Genomic DNA, 27,985 nt, shown 5'->3' with positions numbered 1-27,985 from the left:
TCTCTGAGTTTTTGAGTTATCGCATTCCCGCGCATGAGATCAGATAGACAGACTTCTCAACGGTGGATTTCGCTAAAATTTGTTAGATATCTACAAATGTAGCATTAAAACCACATACTAAATTTCATCACTCTAGCATCATGCAGTTTTGAGTTACCATGTTCACAGTTAGGCAGACATAACCCCAAAAATGTGTTTTCTGGACTCTAAGTAATTGGAAATGTGAGGACTCATCTGAATTATAAAGTGAAATTTTTTTAATGACAGCTGTATTTACTCTTTACATATTTCATAAATAAGAAAATTAAAGAGCGGTTGCAAATATTTCATAATTTAATTAGCAAATGCTTCATGATAAACAAACATCTTCGATATGCCGACTTCCGTCGGAAGTTCATCCTCTTGAATATATATATTCAAGAGGATGAACTATATATATATATATATATATATATATATATATATATATATATATATATATATATATATATATATATATATATATATATATATATATATATATATATATATATATATATATATATATATATATATATATATATATATATATATATATAACTATGATATATAACTATGAATATATTGTTACGAATCTGTGATGCGGCTTCCCAGCATAGTTGGTTCCCTAGCAGGTCCCAGAGCATGGCAACAAACTTGGCGACCATTTGGTGACTTGGCGACGAATTTGGCGACGAATTTGGCGACTTTGGCACCAGAATAGATTATACCCGAAACATCGAGAATTTTCCCGATCCGTCCATTAGGAACCAAGATACGCCTCGAACGTTCCTGATTGGTTGAGAGGTTTCTAGCCCCGCCTCCTGAAACCTATAAAAGGAAGCAGCCGCAGCTGCCAGGTGGTTGTGAATTGAGTAGTCGTAGTTGGAAGCGACAGAGAAGAGTAGTCGGAATCGACGGTGAAGAACTGTTGTTCCAGGGATAAGCGGAGCAGCGACGGTGTCAAGCTAGTGCTGAACTAAGCTGTGCGCTACTGTCTACAGTAGAGTCTTGTTGTATGCTGCTGTGTATGCTGTTGTATGCTGCACCTATCGGCTGAAGATAATCGTCTTCTGTGCTGCATATAGTTGTCGTCTTTGTGCTGCCCTGTGTGTCTTCGTGTAAATAAATGTCGTTGTTTCATTTTCTACTGCCGCCTGCTGATTGAGTGTTCTCCACACCATATAACTCCCACTATCCAAACGAACCCGCGGAAATTTCGCAACAATATATATACATGATCTCGGTAACTAGAAAACGCAAAAAATTAGATAGATAAAATTTAAGAACACATTTTTTTAGAAATTAAAACAAAGATATCAAATTTTGAACCAAAACCATCAGACGATTGACCTTCTGTCGGTCTGTATTTGTTCAAGAGTGTAAATAAAATAATTCATAAACATAAAGACTTAAATGAATGAAATTCGGTATGTTGTCTTGTAGCTACAACTGTAATTTTGAATTAAGTCTTAATATCAATCGAGTGGAAAAAAGACGCCCAAAATGTGCATTCGTTTATCAGGTTCATGTATATTAGTAGCATGTCAGTACTTAATCGCACCCTAGATTCACGCCAAAGATCGCTCTTCGTAACAATTGTTGGCCAATGGCATGCAGTTAACACACATTTTGACTCCATGTTTCAGACCTTTCCGAGCCGAAAAAAATATATATCTTTGACTTTATGTATTTTTATGATCACGATAAATCCAAACTGCATTGAGCTAGATGATTGAAATTTGGTACATAAAATTACGATCAGATTTGTATTTTTCTAACAAACTTTCTGTGCAATCCATTCAGGGAAAGTCTGTCTAAGTGCAAGTGAACATGATAAAACATAAAGAATTAGATTTTGTTCATAGATTCAGATCTAATATATAGATATATATCAGATTTGGAACCAGATTCATTAAGTTCTGCCTATCAGTCTGTGGGGTTAGAGATTGACTGTCTGCGGATCTGTTCTTTCTGACGCATGTAAACAAGATAATTGAAAAATGCAATTACTGAAATAAATGAAATTTGTGATTTTGTAATTGCAATTGTAATTCCGTGTCCTATTTTGGTGACAATCGATCGGAAAGAAAGACATTCAAAATGTGCGTTCGGTTATCTGATACATGCCGCATATCAGCATTTAATCGCACGCTAGATTGATGTCGAAGATTGTTCGTAAATGACATGCAGTTAACCCATACAGAAAAGTTTTCTTTATTAAGCTACGAAGCATACAACTCTCACGTGTGAAATAAAACTCTGATCATTTGTAATGTTTATGGCCTTGCTTAAGGTCTACAACTTTATGCAGAGGAAAAGGGAAACACCTTTATAAGAGAAAACGCCAGAAAGTTTTAGTTAAACCACCGCAGTTGGTTATCATAAGTGACATAATAAGGACTCATGAATTAGGCTAATTATGGAAGATTAGAACGATCAATGCCACTTGGATTAATCTTATGATCAAGTTTTGATTATTTAATTTTTACCTGATTTTTTAATATTGTTTTAGTTATTTTGTATTAATGTACATTAAAAGATATATGTCCTGCTTAGACGCCAGATTTTTGAGTAAAGATTGTATAAACGTGTTTAATACATTGCAGCTTTTATAATTATTTCCTTTATATATTTTATTCTTCTTTAAATGTTATTGAATCGAAGTAATGGATGCATTTATGTTAAATCGAGAGAAACTTCTTACATGAATTAATTTGAGAAAATAAAGAAAATAAGCGAATACCATAAAACTATCGAATCAAAAGCGAGGTAGTACTATATTTAGAAATAGTATTACTGGACAAAGATCAGAAATCATATTTTATAATAATAAGAATGTGGTTACGTACCATGGACTTTAATAATAGTTTACTTCTTCCAGTAAAAGCATCCGAATGGAGCTAGGAAGACAACAATTTTCATCCATCGCCCATTTTAGAATTCATTCCGTAAATGATTGCCTAGCAGGTGTGGTGTGGAATTTTGGGTAGAGCGTGAAGCTTGAGGTATTGTCTTTCTTATTAGATCACATTTCAAAATTATGCGGTCCTCCCCCAAATAATTTTTATTTGACAGTATTAAAACTAAACTAAATCGCATGCCTGTGAACATCAACGGCCTTCTTAAAAATTATTTTCAGTAATTTAATATTCAATTATTTAAGTAATACATTAATTACGTTAAGGAAATTTCTGGTAACTATGCAGTCGCATGACATATCCAAACAAAGGCCGAGGTGGACGGTGGTAAGGTCTCAGATTTAGAGCCGGATGGTTTCAAATTCGAGACCAGATTGCACCGAAAAATCGTTGTATAAGCTGGTCTGGTGCATGCTAAATACGTCGCAGCTAAATGTCCCCTTACTGGTGTGGTGCGAAAATTGGGAGAGGGGGGCACTAGCTCAGGTGTCGTCCTCGTCTTGATCGGTTCAAAATTGTGAGATCCGTCCTGAAATACCCTTGTGTTACTTTAAATTGTGTCTACCTCGTGTCTCTTTTTAAGATACAATTTACATCTGAGAACAAAAAAATCCATAAAGGGGTGAATGATTTTCGATTGTATAGGCCCATTGATAGCTTATAACAGAATCACAGATTTTGAGACCTGAGGGTTTAGTATTAGAGGCACGATTTCAACAGAAAGGCATTATGTGCCTAATGTGCATTATATCTATCAGATCAAATGTCCTTTTACTGTTATGGAAGTTTGGAGAGGGCGTTTCAGCTCACGTACCTTTAATTTAAACAACATCTGTTTAAAAGTAACCCTTCAAATGTTTCTAAATGGGAATCTCAATTTAAATTGTTATGATTAACATTTTATTATAGATAATTTATTGAGTTCAATTGAGTACAATTTATGGTTTCTCTGCAATATTCATGTTTCAGATTTCAAAATTATTGTCCCAAAAAGTGCATGAAAGTAAGAGATAACAATAAGTTTTACTCGTGCTCTGTTTACCAGTTTTTGGAATTGTTTCAATGTTCGATAAATTTGCCCTTCGTTTTCAAGGTGTGTATCTAACTCATGCAAGATATCAACTTTGAGGTGAAAGAAAAAAAAATTCCTTTCAAGATTATTTAACTTAGAGAAGAGGCGTATTTGCTTTGGCTAGGATATCTAAACGGAAGTGACGTGAAACAGATCGAACGGCAGTTGAAGATATTTTCCAGATGTGAGTCGTTCTTTTGTATTACGCATCGATTGAAAAAGTACTCACCTTTTGAAACCTATAAGAGTTAAAAGGAAACTGTTGAAGTTGTTATAAAGAGCGTGTTTTATTTTGATTAAATAATTCAAGGATGGATTAATCGCAGATTATTGTAATAATCTACCTTTTCAATAAACTGTATTTTCAACATTTTTATTACGAAAAAAAAATTAGGAGATTTTTTTCTTTTATAATAAGATATTCTTTATATGACATATTCTAATGAAACTAACTCGGTTTTGTATCTAGAAGTGGCAGCGGAAAAATTTTATTTTAGAAAAGTGACTCCTACCAATTAATTCATTCGATATGCCGGCCTCTGCGTGGAATAATTCTCAAGTAAGTGTAAATTATATATATATATTTGCTTTTCTGAGTTGTCTTGATAGCAGTGATTATTCATTTGGTTAAGTAAATATATTTATATGAGAATATTTAGAGTTACGAATTATGCTTATCCGTTTCTTTATTTCCATATATAAATAATATTTAATAGTGATTATATATATATATATATATATATCTGCGAGTATGTTGTGGCAAATATGATATATCAAATTTACCCATGCATAATAGTTTTAAAAAGTATGGCTAATTTCAAGAATAAATGAATGAAAAACAATAAAAATTTGTCTTGATGGCATATATAGTAAAATATAAAAATACTTCCTCTTTTTTTTTAACATTATATATTGCTTTTAAGGTGACTAGATATGGCACCACCTTTCTATGATTAGGAATTACTATTGTTACACCCACTAATCTTACTAGTGTGTGCTAGGGATCTGCAGAGATAATTAAAGAACTTTTTGATTTGCTGTTTTATTTGTTTATGTTGAAACTGTAAGGATGATGAAGAGTCTTTTAATTAAAACTTTTATTGGTATCTGTCCTCCACATTAATTTTATATATTAATTACATATGCTGATATTTTACCAAGCTTATGCCATCTTAAATCAGCGAGAATACCATTGGAAAAATTATTGTTTATCAAAAACAAAATAAGTTATATATATATATATTCTTAATATGTGTTACTTATATTATTATAATTGATGAAATGTGAATATTTTAGTAATTAATAACTAATGAATAAATATTAATAACAGAATTAAAAATAAATTAGTAACTAAATAAATAAGTGCATTTTAAAATTTGACTAATCAATAAATTAAAGTTTTTACTGGTATACAGTCTATATATTAATTTTATAGTGATAAATACAATAACTATGTACCTAAGTTATGGTATAAAAGTCACCTTTTTTCCACCAAAAAAACATTATATAAACGTTACTTAAACATATTACTACGTCATTCATTCTTTGACATTTTTTTTTATTTTCTTTCAAACTAGAAACGCAGTGTTGTAATCTGCATACTTCATTCAATCTCTCTTGAAAAAACAAATAATAAGAGAGAAGTTTTTGACATTTAAAGATTGAACGATTTCTATAACAAAAAAAAAAAAAAAAAAAAAAAAAAAAAAGAAAGAAAATGCAAATTAATCAGTTTTTAAAACGAAACTCTATTGTTTCGATAAAAATTTCTATTTTGGTTTTGAAATGCAGAATGAGTCGTATCTACTGCTACTATTCTTAGTAATACTTAAAAGTTTTTAAAACAAAACTGTTTTGTTTGGAGGTAAGTTCTTTTCAAGGTACATTTTCTGTGACATTTACATTTAATAAAAGCATTTTTCTGTGACATAAATACATTTTAATAAAAGCATATTTAAATTATCTCATTTTTGTCGTTCATTACAATTCAAATACATTTCAAATACCCTTCTAGAGTCATTAACAAAGTATTATTGTAAAATAAATCAATCGAAAAATTACATACTAATTCATTTAATTCTAAGCCTTATTATATAAGATTCTAAAATGACTTCGGAACTTATTCTCTAGATTTTTAACTATGTGCTCTATTCAATATTCAGCTGAAATATAAATAATTTATTTAAATAGTCATTAAAAATTATCGCTTATTTATATATTTTTTCCAACAATTCGAACAAGGAAACTGAAATTCACGACTGCTTTTCATTATTACCAATTTGTGATGGCCATAAATAATAAGGTTTCGGAAAATCAGTTAACTTTTTATCACTGTCAATTAACATTATAAAATGGAATTTAAATGTATTCAGTAAACTGTCACAGAAATTTTAGCATTGAAAACGGAAAAGTTTTGTTTTTGTAACGGTAATTTAACAAAACTGCAACAGGCAGATTACAATTCTGAATTACATTTTTTTCCCGAGTTTTTCATTGTTTTATCCATTTGAATTGGAATATTTTCCAGCTATGAATTCCGAGAGCAATTCAATATCCATCACAAAGTTGACTTGCAGTGAATCTAAAGTTTACTGAAGCAGCCAAAATTTTAGTATACGTATTAAAATTCACATCAGCTGAACACGTGACATTCACATCACCGTACCGATATATTGAAAAACAGTGATAGCAGTAAATTTAATGTTGTAATATACTTTTGCAGTACATTCATATTTAAATATTTGTAAGTTGCTTATTATGTTTTATAATTACCTTTTAAATATATATTAGTTGCAGAAATTTAAACTTATATTTTCTTCCTTCTCTGCATACAAGTGTGCAATTCTTACCAGTTCTGAAAAGTCGCATATTTAGTATTAAAATAGTACGAAAAGATTATAAATTTAATGAAATCAGTGTACTTTCTTTCATCTAGTTATTCGAATGAAGCACGAAATACTTGTTCTTTTTCAATTACGAATTTCTTAGCTTTAAACCCACGATTGGCTAGAAATCCAGAAGTTCTGAAAGGAAGATAATTTCAATAGGAGACCTGTTTTGTTATATTGTTTTTGTTTTATTGCCTTGCTGTCTATTAATACTTTATGATGGATCATCCGTAGCGATAATAAAAAAACAATTGTGCCTCATTCAAAAGTTTTGTAATAAAAAGTGATTGAAAAACATAATTAAATTGCACCGGAGAAAATAAAATATTTATTGAAGCATTGCTTCGAATGTTGTACTTTTCTTTTACATAATGTTTCATTCATTTCCAAATATTCAACAGCTAATTAAATCTCACTTCATAATGATTCAAATATAGAAATGTCCATTTAAAGATACGACACTTTACTATATATTGCAAAATCAGGTTTATGTAATCACTTAAAGAATGATACTATAGAAGAAAATGATAAATCAATCAACCTTTGCAAAACGATTAAAATTTCCTTCGATTCAACAATATTGTTAACCAAATTTAGGTTCGCGATTCCATGTTCTTAAACAAGATATGATGCATTTTCAATAGTTATTATTATTAAAGCGTTTCTTGGCAAGACTATCACCAAGCCAATAACTGTAATTAAGAAATGTGTCACTTATGGTGTTATTAAATGTGTTATTAAAATGTAAAAAAGAATGTAGTAATAAATCTGAATAATGAAACTTCATGGTCTGAACCTTCATCTTAAGCTACCAATTTCCATAGTCTCTAATCTCAAAATGTTATTAATGCTGTTAATGTTAAAATTATTAACACACTATAGAATAAATGAATGAATGTACTCAAAGCTGAATTTAAAATGGTACAATCCATGGCCTTATATGGTACCATCACGATTGCTTGAGAAGATGGTAATCTAATGTGAAGTTGGCATGCTTTCACAATAGCAGGATGGTAATGGCAAGTCATAATACTATTTATATACCAGCCTTTACCCTTTGTCCATTATTTTGATTATTATGATTACATTTACCCTTCTTTCCAAAATCATAGATCTCGTGGCTCTATACTGCGTCTACAAATTGTCTAAATATAAATGCAGGTGAACAAATGGCATCAGTACATGCATTTGATTATAGGATTATAACAAAAAAAAAGAATTATGAAACCAATGGAGGGAATGCTGCAGATGTTCACTTCCAAAGGACAAATCCCAGTAGTGTAACTAAGGGTAACTGGCATCTAGGTCATAATGTGATTGTTTAACCCCTTAACTGTTTCATTTTCTTTACTATCTAATAAGATGACACCTTCTATTTTGGGAATATTTTCTTATTTTGATTCAAATGGAAATCCATTGCATACTTGACTTATCTATGTATTTGAAGTAATTTTAATATTATAATCATGATGAATGGTTTATTTTTTGCTTGCAACTATCAAAATTCGATAAATCGATGCACGTATGGCACTCGGGCAAAACAGTTAAGTGGTTAACTCTCTGTCATCATTAGTGATTTAAACAAGTATAAATAACCCCCAGACTGTGGCATTTCTATAATGTACTTCTTGGTGATTCATTTAAAAAGTGCAAAAATTATATTAATGCTTTGTGCCTATGCCACAAGCGATGGATGGCGTAGATGCCTTTAAGACCAAGATTGGCAGTTAGGCTTATATACCTTACTTGCCTGCCATTGCAAGTCTCACTTTCTTTTTTATGCAGCGTAACTTTTAGATTGTTAAACCATTTTTTTTATCTCTTACAGGCACAACCTTCGAAAGCACATGGCAGCAGCAGCATGCGGAAATTTCTCATTCTGCTGTACAAAGGATTCCTTCTCAGAAAGCGGCACTACTTAGTAACATTTTTTGAAATCGTTATTCCCATATTTATAGCTGCCGTCCCTGTGATCATCCAATCGGAATCGTCCCCTTACGACGTTGCACACAACCGGATTGATGATAGATCAACAGGATCCCGCTGGAGTAATATAACTACATACGAGCCATTCGATCCATTAAAATCGCGCGAAGGGCAGTATTTTAAGATAGAATTTTTGTATACTCCATCTAAGCCACTTGCTGAAAGATTTATAAATGATTCCATTGAGTTGTTTCAAAAAAGTACCAATCACAAAGGAGAAATAAGTAAGTTGTATTCCTTTTATTTGACATTAGTATTAATCTCCCGCTCTAGGAATTGGAATTTCTGATAGTTCAACTACAGCATCGCATATGACAAAATAATAATGATCTATATAATAATACTAAAAATGACTTGCACAAATAAAACAGCAAAACCATTTTTTATTTTTCTGTAGAATAAAACTACTTTATAAACATCCTTTAATTTTCTTGCAAATATCAAGAAAGTTTTAGAGGACGTTTTGTGACAATTAATTAAATAATTAACTTTTTATTAAGTGAAAACTGTATTTCTTTTTCACATGCGCAATATATATATATATTTTCATGCGTAATATTAATTGATATAAGCTGGTATAAACCTAATAACGCAGTATATCCTTGGACGCAACATGGTGCCCCCCCCCACCCCCAGTCTGTAAAAGGACTTTAAAATAGATAGAGCTTGGGAATAAAATACATTTAAAAAAAGATTTGTTTTACCTTTTTGATATAGAAAAATATTTTCTGAAAATAATCTTAAAGATTCTTTTGTTTAAAAATTTATTCAAAGTGGTTGTCTTCATATTTCAAGTTGGCTATTTTCATATTCATATTTAATTTACCATTGACAATGTTTAGCTCAATTTTGAAACATTATTCGAAAATGATTAATAATCTATGAAAAATAGCTTTCTGTATTGTTGTTTTTTTAAATTGAACGTCTCTAATTTTTTACGAAATGAATGTACGCGATTTAAAAATTCTTATTATTTCTAACTAGCCGCCTTTGGCGACCAGCCGGTTCGCCAATCTTAATGTTCGTTTAAATTTTAATAATTAAATAGGTTGAACCGAAATACTCCGGTCGTACCATTAAATATTTTACGCAATTCCAACTTTAATAGATTCTTCAGCAAAATATTTTAAAACTTCAAATTTTGATAGTCATATAATTCCATCATAATATTATAAAGGCCTTCAGTAATAGCGTGGTATGTATCTCTCTAATTTTCTGTTACCCCTCGTAGAAATTATGCTTTAAATTAAAGTGTAAATGATTAATCTCAATTAATATAATAATATTTTTTACTGAAACAAAGTATTTTTTTAACAATATGATTACTGATAATAGAGTCACTGAGCGTTTAAACTTTATGGTCACTAAAGAATATCTTTCTTAATTTATGTAATATCTCAAGAATTTGTCAACAAAAATTTCTCAGATTCATCATGAACAGATCGATTAATTAACAATGTTTAATTTTAAATGCATGAAACACTAAGAAAATAAAATGAATCGTTTAAAATAATCGGTCGAAAACAGGTTAAAAAAACTTCTTAAAAACGATGAACTTAAAACTATAAGCATATACAAAAATATATAACTAACATAAATACAATTTACTTACAAAAGCATGCAACGAACCTAAAAATAATTTAAATCATCCGTTGGTTGTCATGTCAACAATCAGAACGCAATGCGCATGCTTGAATTTTCTTCGCCAGTTACGCTACCGCAAATGCGTGAATTTTTCTACGCCAGTTGGGGTAACGCTATGCAGATTATACATTTTTAATTTCCTTTATTCTGTGTTATTTTAATTCAAAAGTACTTCAGAATGAATCTGAAACATGGATTAATTAACAATGTTTAATTTTAAATGCATAAAACATTAAGAAAATAAAATGAATCGTTTAAAATAATCCGCTGAAAAATGTTAACCCTAGCCTCATTACTGTTGGGAGGAAAAAAAACTGAAGCCTTACTCATTTGGCGGTGCGGAAAATGGAAGATTTTTTTGGCGGGAAAGTTAGTTTTTAATTAATAATTAAAATTTTAATTAAAATTTCAAAAAAAGGGACCCCAGGTGCACATTCCCGACCTCTAAGGTATACATGTACCAAATTTGATAGCTGTATGTCAAATGACCTGGCCTGTAGAGCGCCAACACACACACACACACACACATTGAGCTTTATTATAAGTATAGATTAAAAATAAAGCTACAGAGGATATTTTGTTGGAATTTAATCGAATGCTCAATCAGTCCATTAAGGAATTCATTTTAAGTGGTAACATTTTTTTACTTTCTCGCATAAGATATTTAAACTAAAATATTTTTCTGCAGTTTATTTAATACTAGCCGCCTTTGGCGACCAGCCGGTTCGCCAATCTTATGTTCGTTTAAATTTTAATAATTAAATATTTTATGCAATTCCTACTTTAATAGATTCTTCATCAAAATATTTTAAAATTTCAAATTTTGATAGTCATATAATTCACTCATAATATTATAAAAGCCTTCAGTCATAACGTAATATATATCTCTCTAATTTTCTGTTAGCTTCCGTCTAATTTATGATTTAAATTAAAGTGGAAAAGATTAATCTGCAATTGATATAATAATATTTTTTACTGAAACAAAGCATTTTTTTAATAATATGATTACTAAAACACTGAGAGTTTAAACTTTATGGGCACTAAAGAATATCTTTCTTAATTTATGTAATATCTCAAGAATTTGCCAACAAAATGTTCTCAGATTCATCATGAGCAGATCGATTCATTAACAATGTTTAATTTTAAATGCATCAAACATTAAGAAAATAAAACGAATCGTTTCAAATAATCGGTTGGAAAAAAACAACTTAAAAACCGATGTACTTAAAACTATAAGCATATGCAAAAAGTATATAACTAACATAAATACAATTTAATTACAAAAGCATGCAATTAACCTGAAAATAATTTAAATTAAGTCCGCATCCGTTGATAATAGTTGTCAACAATCAGAACACAATGCGCATGCGTGAATTTTCAATGCCAGTTATGGTAACGCAAATGCGTGAATTTTTCTACGCCAGCTGGGGTAACGCTATGCAGATTAGAAATTTTTAATTTCCTTTATTCTGTTTTATTTTAATTCAAAAGTACTTCAGAATGAATCTGAAAGATCGATTCATTAACTATGTTTAATTTTAAATGCATCAAACATTAAGAAAATAAACAGAATAGTTTGAAATAATCGGCCGAAAAATGTTAAGCTTAGCCTCATTAGCGTGGGAAAAAACTGAAGCCTTACTCATTGGGCAGTGAGGAAAAAGAAAAGATTTTTTGGCGGGAAAATTAGTTTTTAATTAATAATTAAAATTCTAATTAAAAATTCAAAAAAAGGGACCCCAGGTGCACGTTTCCGACTTCCAAGGTATACATGTACTAAATTTGGTAGCTATAGTTCAAACGGTCTGGCCTGCAGAGTGCCAAAACACACACACACATTGAGCTTTATATAAGTATAGATAACATAATTTTAATCTTTTCTAAAAACATTTGTTGTGTTTCAAATTTTCTCACAAAGCATAAGAAAGATTTTATTAAAAAATCTTGTGGTAATTAAATAAATAGTTCATTTTATATTAGTAAGAATATATACGGAATTTCATTTGTTCATTTCAATTGTGTATATCTGCTTAAGTTAAATAAAGTAAGGGGGAAGATGCCGATTTGATTGTTTTTCAAACTTTCTGAATGCTGAATGTAAGAAGCAGATGCAGTCCTGCTAATATAATCATATAAAGCTCTTTTTCGGAATTCTGATGAATCTTCACATTTTAGATCTCTCTGAGTATGGAAAAGTCAGTTTTGGTAATGGTCATTTATGAGCATGATAAATCAAAATTCCAATAAACTAAACTGATGAAATGCTGTCAGAGATTATAATATCAAACATTATATATCATATTTTATGAGAGATTATGTATCATATATGAGAGATTATATATGAGAGATATTATATATGAGAGATTATATATCATATTTTTATAGAATTTTAGAAGTCTGTTTGTCCATTCATATAGATATTGACCACTAATATTATATTAGGTATATTAACTAAAAATTGAAGGAGCTAGATAGATAAAATTTGGTGTATAGTTTTACCACCAGAAATGTAGATCTGTTTCAAATTTAAGAATATAATCCATGAACGAGCTGACGATTTGGACTGCCTGTCGATTTGCATTTTTCTGTTTGTTTAGAAGAACCACAGTCTAAAGAGGTTAACTTAATTGCGTGATATTTAGACGGCCTGTGTAAATATGTATCAAATTTTAAACTCAGACGGCTAACGGAAAGAGATAGGGTTGCAAAATACACATTCGATTCGTTTTACTAAACGAGAATACGAAGTTAAAATCGAGCCATTTTGTGGACGTATACTAAAATTAGCGGGAGTGGTGTCCTAGAAACTTTCTCGTGTACTCTATTATAAGTCTAATATCTTTTTCCTTCTGCATAAAATTGTGGATCTTAGGTAAGATCGTTTGAGTACGTAGAATTTTATTTTCTAATAGAAGAACTGTATGCTTCATAGTATAGTGAAGAGAACCGGTAACTGCGTATCAACAGTATGCCATTGGCGAACAATAATTACAAAAGATCAATTTTTGTCATAAATGTAGTATTTTTACTGAATCTAGCGTGCGATCTCTGGAGATTAATCACTAGCAAAGGTAGCAGAAAATCTAATATATATTGTTACGAATCTGTAATGTTGCTTCCCAGCATAGTTGGTTCCACCATCGGAAAGAATGTTTTACAGTCATCCATATTGGACGGAGTCCGTGTGTCGCGTCGGAAATCCCGGAGCTTGGCGACCATTTGGCGACTTGGCGACGAATTTGGCGACTTTGGCGCCAAAATAGATTATACCCGAAACATCGAGAATTTCCCGATCCTTCCAGTAGGATCCGAGTTACGCCTCGAACGTTCCTGATTGGTTGAGAGGCTTCTAGCCCCGCCCCCAAGACCTATAAAAGGAAGCAGCCGCAGCTGCCGGGTCAAGTCGTGGACCAGTGGAGTTGAAGAGTATTCGGGATCGACGGTAAAGAACAGGCCTTCCAGAGATAAGTGGAGCAGCTACGGAGTGAAGCTAGTGCTGAACTAAGCTGTGTGCTACTGTCTGTCTGCAGTAGAGTCTGTTGTATGCTGCTGTTTTGTATGCTGCCCTTCTCGGCTGAAGATAATCGTCTTCTGTGCTGTATATAGTTGTCGTCTTTGTGCTGTCCTGTGTGTCTTCGTGTAAATAAACGTCGTTGTTTTATTTGCTACTGCCGCCTGGTGATTGAGCGTTCTTCACACCATATAACCCCCACTATCCAAACGAACCCGGAAATTTCGCAACAATATTTTGGCTGATTGAAACCTAAAATTTGACATAGATCAAATACCAAATTTCATTTAATTTAGTCACTGCGTTATTGAGTTGAAAATCTCATATGCATGAGAAAAAAAGACTGATAGTCAGTCAACTTTATGACGGACTTGATTCCAATTTTGATATTTGCACTTTATATAATAAATTTGTGTACCATATGTTATCTGTCTAGCTCTCTTTTTTTTGTAGTTGTCGAGTTAACTTATATTCAAAAAGCCGAATATGCATGCTTCCTCTATAGGGATTTAATTCAAAATTTGACAGAAATATAAAAGTTCACAGTAGTGACCATTTTCCAAATTTCATCTCACTAGCTTAAAGCGTTTCTGAATTATTGTGTTCATAGACAGATGGACACAATTCCAAAAATGTGTTCTTCTGATTCAGGGAAGTCTGAAACGTGGAGATCTGTCAAGATCTCGAGTTCGAATTTATTGTCGATTGTAATACTTTCTCTTTGTACACTTTGTACGAACTTTGTACTTTATACGAAAAAGTAAAAATCTGAAGTAGTACCATTCTGCTAACTTTTATCATCACCGCGGTGTATAGAAAAGTCAGAGTTCTAGTACTAAAAGTATGGAACATGGCTTCAGATATTAAGTTAGTCAATGCATTGCGTAAAATTAACATGCTAAGTAATACTTCCTCGTGTCACCGGAAATCAAGGATCTCATTTTAGAAAAGTGGAGTCAATAAAATGTTTAGTGTTCTTCTTTTCCCCATCAATACCAATATCTTTCGTGAAAATTATTAACCCTGTTACATATGTTATACATTTATCTGAAATCTTATTAAACATTAAACGCTTCAAATAAAATATCAGAAATATTCTAGGCTCGATTCTCGCATATGTATTCATATAAGGACACAGTTAATAACTTGTTGCTAAAAAAAGCAATATTGAAAAACATCAATAAAAGAATGCTAAATTTTTCTTGAATTAGCTTTCCCACTAGAGAATGTTACTTCTGTTTTTTTTTTAAATGCATTTTTTAAAACTTTTTTCATGTTGCACTCATGTTCAAAACTTTTTTCATGTTTCATGTTGCATGTTGTTGAATTTTGCACTCAAATGTTTCACTCACTTCTTGATATACTAGAGTTTTGAAATTTCGTACATTTGTATTTTTATTTAATCGATTAATTTAATTAAATTTTGAATAGTACTAGTGGCGCTACCTAGTTGTGAATTCTGGAAGAAAAATTTAAATTTCGCAATATTTATAATAATGAATTATAAATTTAAAAATTAAAATGTAGATAAAATAGAAATATAGGAATTCTACTTTTTAGCACTCTAATAAAGGTGAAATTTTGAAAAATTTTGTTTCTTTATCTGACTTTTTAAACCTTGATTTGTTGATAAAGATGAAATTTCACAGTAAATGTTTCATTTACTTCCTAATAACGTTTTGAACACTACATAGTGAACTATCGATGATGTTACATGTTTTAATATTTTTAGAACTTGATTATTTATGAATTAATTATTAATTGAACAGAATTTGACTCTAAAACAGCGGTGCAGCCTGATAGTGGATTTAAGAATCAAAAGATCTAAAGTTAAAAAAGCTAATAATAATTAAAACAAAAAAAATTGCTGATTATTAATGCTCTAATAAAAGTATTTTTTAATAAATTTTATAACATTAAAATTAATATTTTGTGACTTTGTGGTTTCTCAAGTAATAGATTAAGTGACTATTGTTTGAAAAAAATTATTCCTTGCAATATCATCGGAACTTTTAAAAAATGGAATAAATAAAAAAAAATATATACAAAAGTTTTCTCTAAGAAATACAAATGTAAATAAATGCAATGCTTATAAAAGTTGCAAAACATGCGCCCATCTGTATCGTGAGCGACACATAATTTTTCCCTTCAATGGATTTACCATGAGATTTTGGTAGGGATTTCTTTGCCATGTGTTGACTTCGAGAAGGGAGTCTTAGGTATCTTTAAAAGAACATTGTAGCGTGAGAAAATGCTGAAGTCATCAGTTTTCCAGAGCAAGTGTAGAATTGATTAAACAAAATAGTGGGAATTGGATCTGGAAATAAGAGAACATTTTAGATTGATGTTAATATGCGCTAAATTAAGATAAAAGTCTGGAAATTTAATTACTAAGCGATAATTTTTACTTTGCAAATCTATCATTCAATTAACCTTCCTCTATGAATTTTGTTTGTATTTGTGTGTATATGAATATGATAACTAAAAAATGTCAGTAGACAAAATTGCCATGCTGGCGTTTTATAAAACCCACTTTCAGAAATTAGTTTATCTCTTCGCTCTTCTTTATTTGATTGTTATAAATGAGAAACTCACCAATCTAGATATAAAAAATGAATTGTTTTTTTATTACTGAGATTGTGAATCTGTATCAAATTTGGGAGCAAAAACTCCAGAAAGCAACAAGATGGATGGATAAATTTTAGAATATGTTTTTAACACAAATATTGTTAATCTGCATCTAATCTTCTAAACGGACTAAATCCATACAGAGGTAGATTGCTTCTTTTATTGCCACTGTGTGTATCTATATAATAAATAACAAGCATCTCTATAATAATCTATAATCTATATAATAAATAACAAGAAAAATAAATGAGATTTTGCATATGGTCTTAATAACATAATTGTAGATTTTTATCAAACTAGCTGCTTCTGGTGACCTGATTTTTCATCCTGATTATGGAGTTTTTAGGCTACTAAATGATTAATATATAAGACATTTAAAATATTTCACCTTATTGTTTGATACAAAAGCTTAAATTTAATTGAATAAGTTTACTGAAAATTAAAATTTATATATATTCCGAAATAAAAGCGAAAGTGAAAATCCTACTATGAAGTTGATGATTGAAAAAAATATGCGATTGAATGTTTTGATGGATAGGTTCGAGTTTCTTCACAATATTTAAAATCATTCTTAAGGTAGTGTATCAGATCAAATTTAAACTAATACTAAACTTAAGTGGAAAATTATAAGAAAGTAAAATTGATAACATTAAGAAGGTAACTTTTTTGACTCCTAGAAAATGCAGAAACTATTTTTACAAGATAATTTTTTTGAAAGATATGAATATCAAGTCTGGCAACGGTTAAGTCTACTTTTACGCTCAATTAAACTTACTTTTTGAAGCGTATTTATTGATTTCTTTTATATTTTCTTTTTCCTCTGACTGAATGTACTCTTTGGTGACACAGCGAGCCATCTCCAGAACATTTCTAATAATATTTTACAGCTCTATTAATTAGCTAAGTGAATTGTTGTATTCAATGCAAGTGTAAAAAACGACAATAATTAATAAATGCGATTTCTGTGCCACGTATTTTAGAATTTTATATATGTATATTTCAAACTTATACAAATAGTAGGAGTAATATCTGTCTATCTGAATATCTATCTATATATTCTGAATATCTGTCTATCTCAAAACTATATACACGTTCTATTTATGTAATTAAATAATAGATAATAGTATTCCTCCTCAATTTTAGTTTCAAGAGGCATGGATACTGAAGAGCAGATGGAAAGTTATACGTTATATAAGAAAGAAAATGATAATCAGGCAGCTTTCATAGGAACAGTTCTCCACGGCTTTGACGACAAATTACCAGCATACCTGGATTACAAGATCCGTTACAGTGAAAAAAACTGGTTCTTTGATGCATTTTCTTTTGAAACGTCGAGGAAGTATCGAATGAATGGCCCGCATGATAAAAATGGTATATTGATATTTTGTTTTTTTTTTGTATGAACTTTTGCTTATGTATCGAATATCACTCTATTTTATAGCACTTTTTTAAGGGCCTTTTAAATATATTGATTTCAAATTTGGTTGTTTACAAACTTTTGTCTACACTAGGAATGCAAAGTTAACTATACATGGAAAGGAGACAGATGAAGTGAGAGCGGGTGAAAATAGACAGTACTCTCAAGTTAAAAAGTTTGCTTAGGAAGAAGCAGATCTTCATAAAAAAAAAAGTCTTCATCCATATAAAGAATGATGTTATGAAGTTTCATCGTTTACCCAATGGATTTTTAAAATTTGAACAACAATTTATTACACAGAGGCACATTCGAAATTATGTCATCAAACTAGGAAATGTGTCTCTTTCTTATGATAATATATAATATGTACGATAATTTGAAAATGTTTTTTTTTTCAAATTATAGTATTTTAATTTTTAATTAATTAAATTTAATTTTTCAAAAACAATTGTTTTTTAAAATTAAAAAAATAATAATTCAATTATTAGAAAATTAAAACTGTATAAATATATTTTTAAATTTCAAATAATGTCTACGATTCCCCATGTTATTTATTTAATTTCGGTAGTAAATAATAATAATAATAATACAACATGACCAATGAACATCGCGCGTAACAATTTTTACACGACCTAATAAAATATATTCAATTATCTTGTCCTGTTGTTGTATAAGAGTAATTCTGCTGTAATAGAATAGAGTGAAAAAATAATTGCAGACATTTATGATGCAAGTCTTAATAAATTAATTTAATTGTAAGTTTTAGTAAATTAGTAGTTATTTCTAATAATTAACTTTAATTATTGGTAGTAAGTTATTTTTTTATTACAATTATTGGTAATCAGTCATTTCTTTCTTTCTTAATTAACAGTAATATTTTATAGTTTAAGCAACAAAACTCAGTTAGTATTACAATTCTATATTTTGATTTTTTTATCAGAAAAAAAGTTCGTTAAATGTTTTTATAATATTTACTTATTTGTTTGTACTAGATTATACCAGTTCTTACTTCATTCCTTGGCAAACCGCAGTGGAAGAAACGTTTATCCAAAGAAAAATGGAAGAGCACAAAAAGCATTTTGATTATAAAGTGAGCAATTTTTGTTTCATATTTCATATTTTTATGTATTCTTTTCACAAATGGCGAGACTTTAATTACATCAATTTATTTTGGTCACTCTAGGACCTTTTCAAAAATTTAAACATTGCTTCCTTTTGTTCTAATTTATATTTTCTGTTGTTGCCGAGAAGCCATTATGAACAATATGACACCCGAAATCATCTACATGAAATAATTGAATTCCTTCTGAATAAAGGCATTCATCATCTTCACACTGAAAAAAGTCACACTTAATAGAATACGCTAAAAAAGTTATTGCAAAATTCTTTTGCGACTATTAAAGAATGATCATAGCAGAATTTTGTTTTGAATTAGAACAGTCATAATGTACGAATAATGCTATTATTATTATAGTCTTTGGATAAATTACAGAATATTTTACGACGCTAAAAGGCCTTGGTTACAATGTGCATTAATATAACTCAAGATTGTATACTGAATCCATAATATTTCAGTAGACTAAACAACTGTGATACATACTGGTGTTTTACTTCCTTTCCTTCATACTCAGATACAGTTCGGATTTAGCGTCGTTGGATTTCATTTTTTTATGACTGAAAGTTTATTTGAATGAGAAATTGCTTTAAAGTAACAATGAATTCATTGAGTACAAGAAAAGAAGTTGTGGACCAACAAGAATCTTATAAAAGTGAATGGAAACAAAGATGACTACTTTAGAATGATTCAATGGATCATATATTGAATGACGTTTCCAATGAAACAATGCTTCCACGTACAAAATTTCACTTCTTTAATGTTAACCTGATTAAGGGCTTTTTGACTTACCTTTGCATTTACATTACCATTATGGCACTTCCACTGGGAGGGGGAGGACACCTCACAAATGAGGATGAGAAGCTTCCGACATAGTGGTTGGTTCTCTCCGTCCTAGTGGGTACAGAAAGAGGTTGGGGTTTGCTACCTCCCATCAATGGTGGGAGTACCTCCCTAGAGAAGAGTTGTGCCGTGATCGGTGATAGCCCTCAGGATTCAACCATAATTCCAGCCAGTGTTACTATCACGGTGGTCCAGTCATTCATTCGTGTGCCTACGGGAGGGTCGGAGTAATCAGTTAGTAATTACCATTATGATATATTCAGCGAATATTTCATATTTTTTCGTATATTTTAACAATGGGTAAATTGTACTAAACAAATATTTCAGATACTGAATTCAGAGATTTTGCTCATTATTTTATAATACATTTATTTATTCATACAGAATTTATGATTTCCTTATGTTGATAGGTGTGGATGCAGCAGTTCCCTTATCCTGAGCACAAGGAAGGTCAAGCCAAATTTGACGCAAAGACTATTGCTTCTTGGGTCATATGCTATGGACACTTGATTTTTGTTATAAATATAATAAGAAGAATAGTTGAAGAGAAGTCTAATGGGTCTAAGGTAAGTTTATATTGTTACAGAAATTCCTCCACTAAGTCTCTAAAGTCAACAACAGGCCTCAATAAAAAAATAACGATGTTTATTTACGCGAAGACACAGATGACAAAACATAGACAAAACGGACTCAAACAATACACAGCAGCACACCTAGAACAAACAGCAGCGTACAAATAGCAATCGGTATCTAACAACAACCACAACACACAAAGCGACCAGACAGAACTCAACAGGAGGAAGGAATCTACGTAGCTATTCTCTACGGCCTCTCCAAATGCCTGTATTCTCCATTGTCATCTCGCTTTAGCTGTACTCAACTGCCGACTCATTACTATATGATGGGCTATTCCCATACGACTCGATGGTGCTTCAATACTTGTCTCCAAAACTCGATGCATGGTACTAATTCTCAGTCCCCTAATTGCTCAAGCTCCACTCAACGCTTGTGCTTCGTTGGACTGATCGAACAAATTCGTCATTGACTCACTATACGACTCTATGAATAATTACACTACTCTCTTCGGCTTGGATAGCCAGCCTTTTATAGTTTCCGGAGCAGTTAATTGTTTTATAGTTTCTCAAACAATCAAGCATTACTCGGTTGCTATTGGTCCGATCGCCAGAATTATTAAAAATTCTAGTATCATCTATTTTGTCTCCAAAGTCGCCAAATAATCGCTAAGTTTGATGCCTATCCCGGGGGTCATTGATCCATTATCCGATCAGCATCAATAGAGTAGATAGTAAAACGACCTTTACTACAATGATACTAATCATGCTGGAAAACAACTTTACAGATTCTAAATAATATCAAACTCGAGTCCCCCTATAAATTTTAATTAAAAAATCCAATAATTCATGGAACGTTACAGCCACATGGTAAATATAACTGTGCCTCTGTCGCAGAACATCTGGGATTAAACTGAAAGTTGTTTGAAAGCTGAACTATAATGCCCATATCTTTTCCCCACATACAAGCTGTATGATGAATTCTGATCTAGGAATGACGAATATTTTACGAGCGGTTATTACGAAACCAATATCAAAAAGTCACAAATACCAGTGATCAATACTTTTCAAAGAGGGGTGTGATTCAAATCCTTGACACGATCTTACTGGTGATATATTGATTACGGGTCTTGGATCACGATATTAAGTAACTATCGATATGATCTGTGAATGGGTTGAAAAGGGAACGAACCGGTTATTCTTGGAATTATCATATCATTGAATTACATATCACTGAAATTTATCGGAGAGGTGACTTCACTGGAAAGTGTGAAGTCACCTCTCCGATAAATTTCAGTGATCAGTGATTTCACCTCTCCACTTCATGGGAGTGACCTTGACTCTCCGAAATAAGCATTTGACGATGCACTATAACATAAAGATCATTTTTAATTGCTTGTGTCATGTGACATGCTATTGCTTGTGCATATAATCTGTTTACTGCTGGCGCCATCTATTGGTAGAATATAGAACCAAAGTAAACATTCTAAAGAAATAACATATATTTTTATTTCAAATTTTTCAGAAAATGGTTTATTCCAATAAAGAAATTAAATAAATAAATGTGAAAAAAATAAATAGTTTTCAAGAAGTAAGATTAAATAGATAAATTAATTCAATTACACGTTACTTAAAATTAGCAAATTAAGTATTAATTACAATTAATAAATTTTATATTTAATACTAATTAATAATTTTTAATTAATAATATGATTGAAAAAACAGATATTTGGAACAAATATTTAAAAATAACAATAGCAAAATTATTTGTTATTCAAAAAATCGTGGATCATGAATCTCTATTCTGATCTACCAAATGGAATAATGTTGCTAGATCCATAGCTAAAATCTTATTTTGGAATACCCACATAAAACGTAAGGAAGGATTGTTTGAGTATCTTATTATTTTAAAAAAGAGTGAGAGCTATTTTGAATCTTTCTTAGATGATGAAAAGATCACCTAAATCTACAACCCCATTTTCAAAGTTCCAAATCACATGAATGGGAGGATAGCTGACTCTAATGGATTTTAAGTTTAACTGGTTCTCGCAAACAATTAATTTTTGATCATATTTGATTTGAAATTATTGACTACTCAGTTCAAAGAAGAAATTTTTACACAAGGTACTTAATAAGGCAATAAAGTGAGACAGCGTATAATGTTTTCGATTCTAATTTGAAAATTATACATTTGGAAGGATAGGAAACAAAAAGATTTTTTTTTTCATATTTCTTACAAGAAACCAGCAAAATCTTTCTTATACAGCTCCAAAGGATATGTTTTAAAGATGCATAATAATTGTTAGGATTTTGCTTCGATTGAATTTTATTCCTTCAAAATGCTTTCCTCTTGGGCTTATTTATGACCTCCTACGCATCTATCATATCTCTAACCTCCACGTAGCTTTTCCGGCTTCGCAACAAAAGGAGATGAAGCGAGGAGAGAGACAGTTGCATTGAGGGAGTCTGTGGCTGACACTGGTAAGAGTGTGTGTTGGTAGAAGCTCCGGTGGAACTCCGAGAAATGAAAAGAAATATAAATCGAAATTTAATTGTATGCAAATAGTTATCAATCCTTAAAATATAATAAACTTGTGCTGCCAAAAAAAGTGCCATCACCTGTGTCAAAGATACGTGACAGCATCTTCTGTTAGTAGCATGTTGCTAGAAGTTTCATATTTGAACTGCATGTAAATTTTTGTAAATTTTCTTTTCTCTCTCTTGCCATTTCAAATCGTTGATTTTTTAATTTGGAGAGTAAAAGAAAATTAATAGATAATTAGGGAACAAAAGAAAGATTATAAGAGCAAATTTGAGAATTAGAAATCTATCACAATATGATGCAAAATGTGTTAATCTACATTTTAACCATTCAGTAACTTCTAATTAGTTGTGACACGATTAACGTTTTTATTCATCAGGCCGAAATTTAGTTGCATTGAGATGAGTCTGCAATCAAAAAGATATGAACTGAGATTTTTCTGAGGCTTAGAGTTTCATTAACCTTATTGACATTTAAATAGTGTTTTGCACAGATAAAATCGTGCATTCTTTTTTTGAAAAGATTGCCTTTTGAAGTGGAAGGGCTGATCATCATTGATGGATATTATGGTTGATTTGACTTGCTCATATCATTCCTAATACAGTTATTGATTTAAATCCTCATCTTCATAAATTTATTCTGACAATTAAAATGCTTCAGCAAGAATTTTTGCAAATTTAATAAAAAGTCCTATAAACTTATTGATCTTTAATTTTCGAAACATATAAAATGGACAGATAAGCAAAAGACTAGCTCCCTCTACAATTAATAATATAGTAATATAGTGTAAAAATAGCATAACATTCTCAAAAAAAAAGGATTTTTGTATACTTTCAATTTGATTTAATGCTATTCAATGCCATTATAATGCTCTAATCGTTAATCATTAATGCGCTAGTTAAAAAAATCTTAGACATATCTTTCTTTACAGATTCATTCATTTTTCTTTATTATTTTCTGTAAAAATTCTGACTTTAACTTTGAAAAATTTGCTTTTCCAATAAATGAGATAAAAAGAAAAAATTCGATTAAAGACAAAGTAATTGCTGAAATCTGATTTTTCTGTAAAAACTTCAATTTCAGTATGCCTAATAAAATATAGCAATCTTAGTGACAAATTATGCCGAATTCTAATTATGATTTTCGTTTGCAATTTCTAGGAGCTTTTGAAAATGATGGGTATGACAAACTGCACCTACTGGACAAGCACATTCATGAATTATTTTATTATTGGCCTCATCAATGCTCTGGTCATCGCAATTCTTTATAAAAGTCCCATGAAAAATGCGATTGTTTTTGTGAAACATTCAAACTTTTTGATTTTATTCTTGTTTCTGCTGCTGTTTCTAATAAGTCTTATACTCTTTTGCATGGTTTGCAGTATATTTTTCAATAGGGGTGAGTATTTTTTTGTAAAAATTTTTTTCGAAAGTGATATGAATATTTTTGTATATTGAACAATGAACTTGCTTTTATAACTTTTTTCAGATGCAATGAAGTTGTAAATTCAATATATAAACGATAAGGGAACGGAAGAAATACAATAAAAGCCAAAATCACGCAGGAAAATATACTCAGATGTACTAACTGAATGACTTAATGGATACTCTTCGCTACTACTCTATTGGATTTTAGTAAAGATAATTTAAACTACCCGCAATTCAAAGAACTTGCATGTTACAAATTATTTGTTTCTACAAATTGGAATTATTTTATTTTTGCTACGTGACCGGATATACTAGCCGGGCGAGTTACTGGTCACTATTCGCTATTGCTGTTTTGGCTTTTTTTAAGAGATAGTCATTTAAATTACTGACCGCTTTCGTAAAATATGTTTGTTATCATCGATTTGTTTCCTGCAAATAAGATTATTTCACTTTACTTCAAACTACATACGTTTAAGTAATTTTTTAAAAAATAAATCCAAAATCGATAAATTGCTTGTATAACCCTCTCCAAATCTTATTACCTTTCATAATGTTTACCTAATCTTGAATATTCAACATTTTTGTTGAATCTATTGTGAAAATGTTTATTTCTGATGTCTTTTTTTTCAACCGATTGAAACCAAATTTTGACGCTGAATTATAGTTATAGTTGTGGTAGTGAGCATTGGCTAGAATAGAACCTGGAACCTTGTAGTTCGTAGCCGAGTAACAAGACAAAAGTAATCACTCGAGTCCCGTAGCTGTTATTTGGCTTATAAGCTTTACCACAGTACTCTCCCTCCAGTGAGTCGAACGATATGGCTATTGAGTGGTGATGTATTAGCTGTTGAGTCTAATGCGCTAGTACCCATTTGAATGAAGCCAAGAGTTGTGGCGAGCGTGTGTTGGTGAGTGGTTGCTGTTGCGTCAAGTGTATCTGACGACTTTGGGTTGCTGTGGGTAGATGGCGCCACAATAGCTGTACAAAGTTTGAAGTTTTGAAGGTTGCGTTTTTGCTCATCGTCCGAGGTCACCAATGTAGTAGTTGGTGGATTGGCTAGAATTGAACCTAGGACCTTGTACTTCGCAGCCGAGTAACAAGACCACAAGGCAAAAGTAATTACTCGTGTCCCGTACCTGTTATCTGGTTTATAAGCTTCCTCACATAGTCATACAATCATATATCGAATATCATTGATTTAAATCATTAAGTTTACATGGATGAGAAAGAACTGACTGACAGATGATAAACCTTCTATTTACATCTACATTTAAAACTATATTTTAATTTACAATTTTAAAACTACAGAATATACATTTTAAAAGCTAAACCTCTTTGCCAAATTTTATCTATCCAAATCTTTATGTTTTACAATCATCGAGCTCAATTGTTTAGGAACTCTCACTCAAACAGATTTCCTCTGAATGGATTTCCTTTGAAATTTGACAGAAATCTACAAATTGGGCCTGAAGTTCACATACTAAACTTTATTAGTCTAGTTCAAAACGTTTTTGAGTTATCATGCTTAGAATTCCTCAAAATATCGAGTTCAAATTTTTGGTAGATTACGATATCTTCTCTATACTTCATATACAAAAAAGGAAAAAGGTTGACTACCTCAATAGAACGCTACCATATGGGTGGATTGGTTGTCTAGCTGAAAAAGGTAAAGAATTATAACTTTGGCTGTCATGTTATTGTGATGGTTAAAATTGTAGTTCACAGATTTACCTTCTGCGCATGTATATGACTACATCTCCAAACAATGATTTGTAAACTTTTCCCACTATAACTATCTTTAACATCGACAGAAGTATGCTAAGAAGGAAAGCAAAAGATATATTTCTCATGTGATGTATGTCGTGTCTGAAAAGGAGAGCATAATGAAATTCTGTGATAATTACATTAAAAATAAACTAGATTTATGGAAAAAGAAAATATCTTAAATCATATATTTCTCAAAAAAATGCAATAACTGCTTTTGTACGGTAAAAGCTTCAGAGTAATATTTTCGTTTTGAAACTCTATATACTTTGAAAACTGCCAAATATTTCCTCCAATATGATGAAATTTTTTTAGTTAAATTGCATGTGTATCGAAATTAATATTTGCAATAACCTTGAAATTATGCCTGATTATTTTAATTTCAATTTCTGTCTTATAGCTGTTTTTGCAATAATTGCCCTGTTGGTTATATACAATACCTCTTTTACGACGCTGATGTCACAGTATTTCTTTCTGAACACCGAGGATTATTTTGCGTTATCTGTGGGAAGTAAACTAGGAATCTGCTTATTGCCAACAGGTGCATTACTAACAGGATTCCAAATTATTATCGTGTATGAAGCGAGTGGTAAGTAAAATTTTAAACCTTTATTTCAAGATTCTATTCATTCTTTTTTTATTAATTACTAGCCGCCTTTGGCGATCAGCCGGTTCGCCAATCTTAATGTTCGTTTAAATTTTAATAATTAAATATTTTACGCAATTTTTTCTTTAATAGATTCTTCATCAAAATATTTTAAAACGTCAAGTTTTGATATATAATACACTCTCTAATTTTCTGTTAGCTCCCGTAGAATTTATGCTTTAAATTAAAGTGGAAAGGATTAATCGGTAATTAATATAATGATATTATTTACTGAAACAAAGCATTTTTTATAATATGATTACTGAAAACAGAGTCACTGAGCGTTTAAACTTTATGGGCACTAAAGAATATCTGTCTTAATTTATGTAATATCTGAAGAATTTGTCAATAAAATTTTCGCAGCTTCATCATGAGCAGATCGATTAATTAACAATGTTTAATTTAAAATGCATCAAACCCTAAGAAAATAAAATGAATCGTTTAAAATAATCGGTCGAAAACAGGTTTAAAAAAAACTACTTAAAAACGATGCACTTAAAAGTATAAGCATATACAAAAAATATATAACTAACATAAATACAATTTAATTACAAAAACATGCAACTAATCTAAAAATAATTTAAATCAAGTCCGCATCCGTTGAAAAAAGTTGTCAACAGTCAGAACACAATGCGCATGCATGAAATTTCAACGCGTTATGGTAACGCAAAGGCGTGCATTTTTTTACGCCAGTTGGGGTAACGTTATGCAGATTAGAAATTTTTAATTTCCTTTATTGTGTTTTATTTTAATTCAAAAGTACTTCAGAAGGAGTCTGAAAGATCGATTAATTAACAACGTTTAATTTTAAATACATCAAACATTAATAAAATAAACAGAATCGTTTGAAAAATCTTAAGGCTAGCCTCATTAGCGTGGGAAAATTGTTTTTGGCGGGAAAGTTAGTTTTTAATTAATAATTAAAATTCTAATTAAAAATTCAAAAAAGGGACCCCAGGTGCACATTCCCGTCCTCCAAGGTATACATGTA

General features: G+C 30.7%; 1 protein-coding gene across 1 annotated transcript in view; it reads left to right on the top strand.

The window, feature by feature from the left end:
- The first annotated feature begins 4,184 nt into the window (after nt 1-4,184).
- LOC129965715 (phospholipid-transporting ATPase ABCA1-like) overlaps nt 4,185-27,985 on the top strand; it is a 62,350-nt gene continuing 38,549 nt past the window's right edge. Inside the window, exons 1-7 of the mRNA XM_056079834.1 lie at nt 4,185-4,570; nt 8,728-9,109; nt 17,812-18,039; nt 19,078-19,175; nt 20,453-20,608; nt 24,317-24,554; nt 26,749-26,937. Coding sequence (XP_055935809.1) covers nt 4,541-4,570; nt 8,728-9,109; nt 17,812-18,039; nt 19,078-19,175; nt 20,453-20,608; nt 24,317-24,554; nt 26,749-26,937 — 1,321 coding nt within the window. The 5' untranslated portion in view covers nt 4,185-4,540. The remainder of the gene's footprint in view (nt 4,571-8,727; nt 9,110-17,811; nt 18,040-19,077; nt 19,176-20,452; nt 20,609-24,316; nt 24,555-26,748; nt 26,938-27,985) is intronic.

This window comes from Argiope bruennichi, chromosome 4 (genome assembly GCF_947563725.1).
Source record: "Argiope bruennichi chromosome 4, qqArgBrue1.1, whole genome shotgun sequence".
NCBI lineage: Eukaryota > Metazoa > Arthropoda > Arachnida > Araneae > Araneidae > Argiope > Argiope bruennichi.
The sequence above is the reverse complement of the archived record's forward strand: the minus strand, read 5'-3'. Positions and strand labels throughout refer to the sequence as shown.